Genomic DNA, 11,108 nt, shown 5'->3' on the forward strand with positions numbered 1-11,108 from the left:
CTTCATGCAGCGGGCAGCTTGCACATCTCCAGCCGGTGCCCTGCCCATCCTTCCACTGCTCTTAAAGAAATAGCCCCTTTCCACAAATACTTTCTTCCCCACTGGGAGGGAATCTGTTTTGCCTTTGACATGTCAGCAAATAGCTACCTAAACAGAATACAGTGGTGTGACTGGCTTTCAAAATGCCAGTTTGATCAAGTTACCCCTGCTCAAAGCAAATGAGTTATCAGTCCTTTGAGGTCCCAGAACACCAATCAGCCTAAGCACGTAAAGCTACTTTAGAAATACAGGGAAACCAGGGCTAATGGGACAGTATAGGTTTTATTAAGTGGCTCTGGCATGGGGCAGGGACCGGCTCGGTCTGGGAGCACTGGGAACACAGCCACAGGGGCTGAAGGCGTGCGCTCAGCTGGTGAGAAGACAGACACAGAGCATAAAATCTCTTAGCTGCAGTGTAGCTCCTTAGCAACGGGGTACCTCACAACCACGTCACCCCTTTGTGTGGGGCAGGGACCATGGGAATGGCACCTGTGGCTGGTCTGCCTTCGCCAAGTGAGTAACACACAGCCTCGTATCTTTAACCGTCCGGCAGCCAGGCCTTGCCCTCACCTTGTACTGTGTGTCTGACACATGGCTTCGCCACCTTCTCCCTCAGCCTGGGGATCCCCTGGTCAGGAGTGAGGGAGGCAGCTCGCGGTCTGCGCATTAGTTTGGGGCAGTTGCCATAACAACATCCTACAAACTGATCCTTAAAACAAGAGAAATTTATCATCTCTGAGTTGGGAGCTGGGAGGCTGAGATCAGGGTGTTGACCTCGGTGGCTCCTTTTTTGTTTTTTAATTTTTATAATGTTTCTTTATTTTTGAGATCAGAGCATGAGCAGGGAAGGGGCAGAGAGAAAGGGAGCCCGACGCGGGGCTCAAACTCACGGACCATGAGATCACGACCTGAGCCGAAGTGGGACGCTCAACTGACTGAGCCACCCAGGCGCCCCCTGGTTGGCTCCTTTTGAGACTATAAGAGGGAATCTGTTCTGGCCTCTCCCCAGCTTCTGGGGGTCACTGGCCATCGTAGACGTTCTTCGGCTCATGATAGCATTACCTAGATCCTTGCTGCCATCTTCACACGGTCTTCTCTCTGTGGTGGCCGTGTCCAGACGTCCCGTTCATACAAGGTCACCGGTCGTACTGGATTGCGGGCTCCCTTACTCCAAAATGACCTCAATGGAACTAATTACATCTGTGAAGGCCCTATCTCCAAACAAGGTCACATTCTGAGGTACCTGGGGTCAGGACTACAGCATATATATGAATTTGAGTTGGGGGGCAGGGAGTGGGACACAATTCAACCCGTAACAGTCAGAGAGCATTTGTGGTGTACAACCTATTGCTGTAGGCTACAGATATCCTATCTTTTACGAAGATTTCTACACACGATTGTCTAAAATCACGTGCATTCAGGGACACCTGGGTGGCTCAGTAGGCTGAGCGTCTGGGTCTTGACTTCAGCTCAGGTCATGAGCTGATGGTTTGTAAGTTCAAGCACCACGTCAGGCTCTCCGCTGTCAGCACAGAGCCTGCTTCAGATCCTCTGTCTCCCTCTCTCTCTCTGCCCGCCTCCCATTTGCACTCTCTTTCTCTCAAATAAACAAACATTAAAAATATAAAATCATGGGCATTAAGAGGCCCACTGTGGCCACCTCTGATGGTTTTATAAATAACCTGTGACTTTTAGCATCTCATGTCTGTAACCATAGACGTGAATCACTGACTGCCATTCCTATTTTCCTTCAGAGAGAAATGATCTCTACAGGCCCAGGATCCGCCCGCTTTTGGACATGCCAGAGACTATTTACTTCTCAATTGCATGGGAAGTGCAGGCAGGCCAGAGGGTGCCACAGAGTTAATATGTAGTAAGCTATTATGCAAAACAGAAAGGGCCAGGGCTAGGCCTAAGTTCTGCCTCTGGCGGCATAGACAGGATCAGTCATCTCAGGTGAGAGAATTTCCTGGGTGTCAGGAAGGTGGCCCTTGCTCTCCTAGGTATTTCCTTCATCTACACCTGGATGTTCTATTATTCTGGAAGAACAGTCTTCATTCTGAACTTAGAGTGAGGCTTGCTTTACATGCTCTACTGCTGGGGTGCCTGGGTGGCTCAGTTGGTTGAGCGTCCGACTTCGGTTCAGGTCATGATCTCACAGTTCTTGGGTTCAAGCCCCGCGTGGGGCTCCATGTTGACAGTGTGAAGCCTGCATGAGATTCTCTTTCTGTCTGTGTCCCTCCCCTGCTCTCCTGCATGAGATCCCTCTCTCTCTCTCTCTCTCTCTCTCAAAAATAAACATTTAAAAAAGTTAAATTGCTCTCCTGCTGAGAGTCCATAAACGCATCTGTTCATAGGCTAGGGCTAAGACAGACCTACCCCCGGAGCAGGCTCTACGAGGAGACAAGAAGGGAGAGAGCACGGGGTCCAAGAGCAAACTGCACATGCAGAACAGGCGACAGAAACGAGTCCATAGCACCCTCTCTGAAATACTGTTATCATGTCATAGGCAAAAACAACGCCAAAGGCAGACGAGTGTCACCAAATCAAAAGGAACTAATCCCCTGGTCTGTTGGGGGTTTCTTTTGGAGCCAATTGAGTTAGAGATGTGAAATGTTATTTATCTTTAATTAATTTTTTTTGGAAATCTTAAATTTTAGACACAAAGATCTTTTGCTCTTAGATGGTAAATCGTGACTAGAAAAAATGCTTATGATCATGTATTCACATGTAAGTGTGAAGTTAGGCTGTGAAACAGTCTACAGAAAGCACAATTCCCCCCAATTGATATTTAGACGGTAGGAGTCTCCATAGGAGTGTTAGGAGACAAGGGCGCCTGGGTGGCTCAGCCAGTTAAGTGTCAGAATCTTGGTTTCAGCTCAGGTCATGAGCTCATGGTTTCATGGATTCATGCCGGGCGTGGGGCTCTGCACAGGCAGTGTGGAGCCTGCTTGGGATTCTCTCTCTCTCTCCTTCTCTCTCTCTGGCCCTCCCCCACGTGCACTGTTTCTGTCTCTCTCAAAAATAAATAAGTAAATACATACATACATACATACATACATACATACATACATAAAAACATATATACATAAAAAGGAAGTGTTAGGTGACTTTTTTCCAGTCTTATAATTTTAGGGTGAACATGCATAGGAACAGCTATCGCAGAAGGAAAGTGAATCACGGTTCAGAGGTCCAACAACAGCGCTTGAAAACTTTACCCACAGATCCGTAGTACAGCACCTAGGTACAGTATCAATGGAGTATGAGCATAATTTTTAGAATTACTTTAAGATAAATGTCTATGACATCACTGTGAGCATTTCTGATTCACCTAATATTCTACTTGGGAAGTGTTTTCTACATACCAATTCTGTTATCACGTAGATCGCTGTTTGGAACTGACTAGAGGTATACCCAGAAAATCCATCCATCTTGCTGGGGAAAGATACTAGGCATCATGTGTGGTACCTAAGCCGAGGATTCTGGCCGCAGTGGAGTCATCTTTACACATCAAGGAGTTTTCCTACCTAACGTCACGTATAAGTGATATACATCTTTCAGAGAGAACATTTTCTACTACCATGTGCACTGGGTTGAATAGTACCCCCCAAAACTTGTGTCCTTCCTAGAATCGCAGAATGTGACCTTATCTGCACATGGGGTCTTGGGACACCTGGGTGGCTCAGGTGGTTAAGCCCCCGCCTCTCGATTTTGGCTCACGGTTCACGGGTTCAAGCCCCGTGTCGGGCTCTGCGCTGAGTGGGGAGCCTGCTTGGGATTCTCTGTCTCCCTCTCTCTCTGTCCCTCCCCTGCTCACACACACCCTCTCTCTCTCTCTCAAAATAAATAAACTTAAAAAAATAAAACACGAAAAGAAAATGGGGTCTTTGCAGATATAATGAGTTAGGATGAGGTCATGTTGGAGAAGGGGGGGTCCTTAACCCCACAGGACTGGTGTTCTTCTAAGAAGACAGCTCTGTGCAGACAGACAGATACGCGCAGACAGGAGGTGATGTGAAGGCACAAAGAAGGAAATGACCATGTGATGCTGGGAAGGGATTGGAGTGATGCATCTATAAAGCCAAGGAATGCTAAGAATCGCCAGCAGCATCAAAAGCTAAGAGAAAGGTATCGGACAGATTCTCTTCTAGAAACTTCAGGGGGAGCATGGTCCTGCAGACACCTTGAGTTTGGACTTAACAGCCTCCAGAACTGTGAGAGAACACATTTCTGCTGTTTTAAGCGACCCAGTTTGTGATACTTTTGTTACAGCCACAGGAAACTAATACACCGTGTGAGGGGATATGTTTTGATCCACTGGGAAAAAGGTCTGTTTCTCCAAGAACATCTCAACTGTACCTTCTGATACGTCCCGATGGAGCTTACAATAAAATTCTTGCCTCTTGAAGCAGATCGTACGATTTGCAAATGCTTAGTCTGTGAGCTTTTAACGGGTCTTCTTATGTGAGTACATTCTGTGAATTTTCCGGCCTCTAGTCTGATTCTTGAACCAAATTTGCCTTTGGGTGTGTGCTCAGTTTCACACATCCCCACACCACAGCTGGCTGGCTCCAAACCCTCTCTCTGACGACAGGCTCCTTTCAGGAGCCCAGTGGGGAAGCCCTGGCTGATGTGGAGTCTCAGAGGAACCAGGCCTTCCTCCTTCTGCGGAAAGTCTGTGGAAGACGCTATCCCTTCCCTTTGGCTGTACAACCTTCCGGCTGCCGAGACCGCCCCGTAACTCTGCACCGCCAACAGATGCTAACAGCACCCGCACTGATGCCCGGCGGTGAGCAGAGGCACAGCCTGGCCAGCTGACACAGCCCTGTTCCCATCATCCCCATGAGATGACCCTGTCGTCCTGCTTCCTCAGTGATGCATTCCCGGCCTCTGAAACCGAGAGACCAAGTTACAAAACAGAGGTTCCTGGGTTCTGTATGTTGCAACCCTAGGATTATGAGTCAGTGGTTCTCATTCATCTCCTGATAATACTACTTCTGTTCTTTCACTATCATCATGCAGGAATGTGGAATGTTCCTCAGAGTCCACCCTTGTTTTTATTTCCTTATCATAGCTCACCTGAGACACCTACCCACTTTCTCTCCTGCCAGGGACAGGGTCAAGATGCCTTTGTGTCCGGGGCAGCTGTGCCCAGGGAGGTGGGAGCACGGTCGGCTGGGTGGTCCGTCCCTGCGGTCCCATCATGGCTTCTGTCGTGAGCAGCTCGACCCTGGGGAATGGACAGCTGTCCCTCTCACTGGTGAGCTAGCCAACTAGTGGGCCCTCCATGTCCTCCCTGTTCTTTAGTAATTCAAAGAGCAGCAGGACAGTTATTAATTTAAAAAATCCAAATAAATCAAACCTGGAATAATTCCACTCAGGACATTTTGTAGAGGCATGAAGGACGAGGCAAAAATTTAGTATTAAGATGGCAAATCCTCCAACTTTGACAAGACACCGTTAGCTATGGCTTTGTCTCTTGATACTTTATTTTCCTCAGGTATCCCTTGGTGTGGAAAAATGTTGTTTATAAGCCAATGTTCCTGGCCTCTGAGGATATGAGTTTCTTCATGACGGGTGGTAAATAAATACCTGCATAAATAAGTGATTTAGGCCCACCCCCCACGAGCCATAGCTGGACCATATGGATTCTTCACTCCTGCTTGTTTCTACCCTGTTCTTAACCCGTGCAAGCGAATTTTCAAATTCTAGCTACTAATTTACTGCAAAATTGATCATCACGGGCAAGTCAGGGACCAGATTACACTAGATCCTGCTGCCACGATCTCATCTGGGGGGCACAGTAGCAATATTTGGGTGTGGGTGAGGGTCATGGAACCAAGCCTGTCATTTAGAGTCATTTAGAGCAGTGGTTTTCTAATCAGGGTCTTGGGACCAGCAGCAGCAGCACCTGGGAATTTGGTAACTGCTAATCCTTGAGCACTGCCCCAGACCCACTAAAGCAGAGAGACTAGAGGGGTGGGGCCCAGCAACCTGTTGGGATAAGCCCTCACTCGGATGATCCTAATGTACACTACAGACTAATACCACTGCCCTACAGCAATGTCAGCCTGAAAGAATCCAGTGCCAAAATCTCTGGGGTGCCTGGGTAGCTCAGTTGGTTGAGCGTCTGACTTTGGCTCAGGTCACGACCTCACTGTTGGTAAATTCACAGTTCGGGAGTTGGAGCCCTGCATCGGGCTTGCTGCTGTGAGTGCAGAGCCTGCTTTGGATCCTCTGTTCCTGTCTCTCTCTGCCCCTTCTCCATTCATGCTCTCTCTCTCTCTCTCTCTCTCAAAAATAAATAAATGTTAAAAAAAAAAAAGTTCTCTCTTCCTGCTGTCTGAGGGGAAGACAATTCTCCCAAGAGTAAGATGCTCAAGGCCCCCTTTGGTAGCAACTCTAGCTGGACACTTCCAGCCTAGAAAAGGGTTTTCAGCTTCCCTGGGACTTCAGCGCTGTTCTTTGGTTTACCCAAGAACTTCTAGAAAGAAACAAGAATGTGTAAGAACTTTTAAGTGGCCGGGTTTGTGGCACCTTCAAAACCAGTCCGTCATTTTATGCTCAGGCAGGAAGCTGACTAGAAAAACTCATCAGAATCCCACAAGGCCAGCAGGAGACCGAGTAGGGGATTCAGGAATATAATCAACTATCCTTCATTAAGTGAGCGAATTCCTCAAAACAGTCTGGAGGTCCTGGCGGAGGGAGGCGGGAGCTTGCTTCATAGAACCTGGAGCCTCTCCATGCTTCATTTCCAAAGTCAGATACATGGCAAATGACAGCAGGACCTATGGTTCTCCAGGACCAAAGTACGGGAAGTAATTTGTAAGAGCGGCAACTTTAGCGCAGACCTGCTCAGCTCTGGGTAAGAATGGGAATGGGGTGAGGGGGGAAGGAGGGAATATTTGAAATCTTCAGCAAAACCATCCCTAGCCGCACGAAAGCCTCAGCTGAGAGGTTCCCTGCCATTTGGAACCTAACTCCACAAGACAGCTCTTGAGAGGGGGGCTTCCTCTCCACCCCTAACTCTGACAAGCACACCCAGACTTTAAAGCAAGGGTAGGTGAGGGGCGCCTGGGTGGCTCAGCTGGTTAAGTGTCCGACTTCAGCTCAGGTCATGATCTCGCGGTGAGTTCAAGCCCCGCACTGGGCTCTGTTCTGATAGCTCAGAGCCTGGACCCTGCTTCGGATTCTGTGTCTGCCTCTCTCTCTGCCCCTCCCCCACTCATGCTCTATCTCTCAAAGATAAACAAACATTTAAAAAATTACTTAAAAAAATGTTTTTAAAAAGGCAAGGGTAGGAGAACAATGGCTCATGGGCCAAATCTGGCCCCACCACCTGCTTTTCTGTAGCTTGCAAGTTAAGAATGCTTTCTATGTTTAAATGATGGAAAAACAATGTTTAAAACCTATTTTGTGGGGCACCTGGGTGGCTCAGTCAGTTGAGTGTCTGACTCTTGATTTCTGCTCAGGTCATGATCCCAGGGTTGTGGGATCGAGCCCTGTGTCAGTCTTCTGCTTGTTATTCTGCAGTGGAGTCTGCTTGAGATTCTCTCTCTCTCTCTCTCTCTCTCTCTCTCCCCTGCTCACCTCCTTAAAAACACACACACAAAAAAACCCCACTATTTTGTGACACATGAGGATTACATAAAATTCAAATTTCTGTGCCCGTAAAGTTTTATTGGAACACAGCTCTGTGCATTTGTTTACGTATTTTGGATTACAAGGGCGGAGTTGAGTGTTGCCACAGAGACAGTGCTACTTCCCAAAGCCGAAAATATTTATTATCTGGCCCTTTACAGGAAAAGCCCTCTTTAGAGCAAAGGGTTTGCAGCTCATGATTCTAACTGGATACCACAGCCAGGTTTAGCTATGCACTGTCACGCCCAAAGCAACTTTTTATCCAGTTTATCCTTGTGGATTCCCCCTTGCTGCGTTACTGAGTCTAGTAATTGGTACATTTGATGCCGATCACAACCCTTGCTTTCCTACTCCACCCCAACATTTACTCCCATTCCACGGGCCAGTAGAAGCTGGTGTGAACATTAGTTCCAGTCACACACGGGACAGAATCAGCTCGAAGCAAACGTGTCTCGAAGACCCTCTGTCTTGCTTCCTTACCCCCCTGCTGCATTCACCAAGCATCCCACATAGTGCCCAGTCATGTGGGGCTCTAAAGCAACTTTGGCACCATCTGAGGCCAAAGATCTGTTCTCAAGAGAAGTTACTGCTCCCCTTGGTTAAAAAACCCTTCAGGGGCACCTGGGTGGCTCAGTCAGTTAAGCGTCCGACTCTTGATTCAAGCTCAGGTCATGATCTCACGGTTTGCAAGAAACCCTGTTCAGTTCTGCACTGAACTGTTCAGTTCTGCACTGCACCCAACGCGGAGCCTGCTTGGGATTCTCGGTCTCCCTCTCTCTCTGCTCCTCCCCTGCTTGTGTTCTCCCTCTCTGTCTCAAAAATAAATACATAAACATTAAAAAAAAAAACTTCAAAAATCATTTGTTCTACTTACTAACTAAACTCAGATATTGCAACTTTAGGGCTTGGATAAACACAAAACTGGTGTCTGGATATAATGCTACTCATGTGTTATGCTGACCTTAGCCGCAAAACAAAATAAAACCAAAACAAAAAGCAAAACGCAAAAAACAACCAAAAACCAAAGCCACCACTCAAGGACCAATTTGCAAACTGGAAGGAATCAGTTCATTCGGGACTACACTTCAGAAGCGACCTGTGTTTGCTCACCAACGATCAGGCTGCTGGCAGCTAGCGGGATTGGAACTATTCCAGGAAAGTCCTCACAACACAGATGCTACCGAGGTATTTGGTATCTGAAAACCGAATCAATCCACCCTCAGAGCACCTCCCAGAGAAGTCACGCAGAGTGATAGGCAAATGATGTGTGAGGAGGGGTCCAGAACTGCAGCCCAGGAGTTTGTCTGCCTGTGAGGCACGCACTGTGGACGGCCCCCACCTCGGAGGGAGGCTGTAGCATCTTTCTGGAAAAGGCACAGGTGTTTACAGCTAGAAGCCCCAAGAATGAACCACTCAGTGCTGCTTCAGGCCCACCCCACGGTGCGGTGCAGCGAGGTAATTCGAGCCGATGAGGGCTGCACACCGGGCATGTGCTCGAACCGCCCCCCCCCCCCCCCACACACACACACAACCACTGAGGACAGTCCCAGGACTCCTAAGGGCAGAGGACGCTGAAGCCCAAAGAGTTTAATTTACTGATGCAAAATCATCCAGGCAGGAAGCGGTCGACAGGAATAGGACGGCAGGCGAGCCAAAGCCAGACCTGGTTCTCTTAACCATGTGGTCGGCTTGTGCCCTCACGGCTGGTCCATGGCACGACTTTGGGGGAGTTACTTGACTTGGTTCCCCTTCTTTCAGGGAGGAGAGGGCTGGGATGACCTCTGGTCTCTTTCAGCTCTGCTCTCTGCTTCTGCATTCATTCCAGAGTGGTCTATCGGGAAGCAGGCAGGATCGAGTTGTTCCCCAGATGCTCTGCCTACACTCCATGCCTGTGGAGGACCAGCTGTTTTCCCTGAGTGCCTTCTCCTGAAGCTTGAGGGCAGCGGCAGGACGATAAGGGCCACAAAGGGCCGTCTCCAGCCCCGACTGGAGCTCCGGGGTCACCTGGCCGGCCAGCGGCAAAGGACATGCCAAAGCGGCCACTAAGCGCCCACTGGAGAGACGGAGCTTTGGGGCCCCGCCGACACCGGCACGCCCCAGTCGTTTCAGCCCACCGGCTGGGAACACGAGCCGGCCCACAGGTGGGCAGGGCGAGCTCACTTTATTCATTCTCGCAGCCTCTGAGCCTGGGCGCCTCGGGGCTCTCCGTCCTCGCGCGTAGACCCAGATCTGGCTTCGGCCACTTCCCCGGAGCCCGCGGGACCCGCTTCCACTGACCCCGCAGCCGCTTCCCGCCCGTCCGCGGCGCCAGCCCTCTCGGCCCCGCGCGCAGGTCCGCCGGCGACAGCGGGGCCCGGCCCCGCCGCGCAGCCCCCCAGCGCCCCGGGCTCCCCTCTGCGTCCCGACGACCCCGGCCGGGAGGCGCCCCGGGCTCGCCTCTGCGCCCCGACGACCCTGGCCCGCCCCCCGCCCCCCACAGCGCCCCGGGCTCCCCTCTGCGCCCCGACGACGCCGTCCCGGCCCCGGGACCTACCCATGGTGGCGGCTCCGAGGGCTCCCTGCGACTAGCGAGCGGGGAGTCCAGGAGAGAGGACTTTTTTTTTCAAGGTGCTGCTCTTATGACTTTGTTTCCAGGCCCTGCCCAGCCACCTGTGCCGCTGGAGGTGTGCAGGCGGGGCGGCCGGGCTCCACCCTCGGAGGCGGTGGAACCGCAGGGAGCAGAGGGTAGCGCCCCTTGAGCCCCCGCGGGAGGCTACCTGTCCGGGCCGCGCCCGGGCTCCGCTGTCCCGCCCCGGGCCCTCGGCAGGACAGGAGCGGCGGCGGGAGACCTGGGCCAGACCTGGGCCCCAACGTGAGCGGCCACCTGAGCTCCTGGGCGGCCTCGTTAAAATGCAGGCTCCCTGGCCTCACCCCGGATTGGCTGGCTCAGTAGGTCTGGGTGGGGCCCGTGAATGTGCATTTCCAGCAACTTCTGAGGTGATGCTCCGCGGCCCCCGCTTTGGAGACCACTGAGCTGGGAGAACGCCACCTGTGTGCGGGGAAGCAAAGCCAGATGCAGCGTTGGTCAGTTTTACGTGTGCGCGTGCCTGCGTGCGTGCGTGGCTCTGCCTGCAAGGTGAACCTGCCAAAGCAGTTCTGGAAGGCCCCACGTTATTCTTCTTTACTCACAAGAGCACAAGTGATACAGCCATTATCTCCAGGTCCTTTTTCGGTTTCGCTGTCTGACTTGAGGGGGAGCGGGGTTGTGCTTTGCCAGTACTGAGAACATGAAGGTGGCAAATGAAGGGAGTTTCTACTTTTTTTAAATTGTGGTGAAACACACATAACATAAAAACGTACACGTTACCTGGGAAGTGTGCGCTGACTGGCACGCTCACACCTTCACGCAGCCGTCACCACCCCCCGTTTCCAGGACTCTGTCCCCGTGC

General features: G+C 51.0%; 1 protein-coding gene across 1 annotated transcript in view; it reads right to left on the reverse strand.

Moving 5' to 3' along the window:
• The window catches only part of SLC15A1 (solute carrier family 15 member 1), a 55,612-nt gene extending 45,317 nt beyond the window's left edge, over positions 1–10,295 (reverse strand). The window contains exon 1 of the mRNA XM_042979556.1: positions 10,214–10,295. Coding sequence (XP_042835490.1) covers positions 10,214–10,217 — 4 coding nt within the window. The 5' untranslated portion in view covers positions 10,218–10,295. The remainder of the gene's footprint in view (positions 1–10,213) is intronic.
• Positions 10,296–11,108: the final 813 nt, after the last annotated feature.

Source organism: Panthera tigris, chromosome A1, assembly GCF_018350195.1.
Source record: "Panthera tigris isolate Pti1 chromosome A1, P.tigris_Pti1_mat1.1, whole genome shotgun sequence".
In the NCBI taxonomy this organism is placed as follows: domain Eukaryota; kingdom Metazoa; phylum Chordata; class Mammalia; order Carnivora; family Felidae; genus Panthera; species Panthera tigris.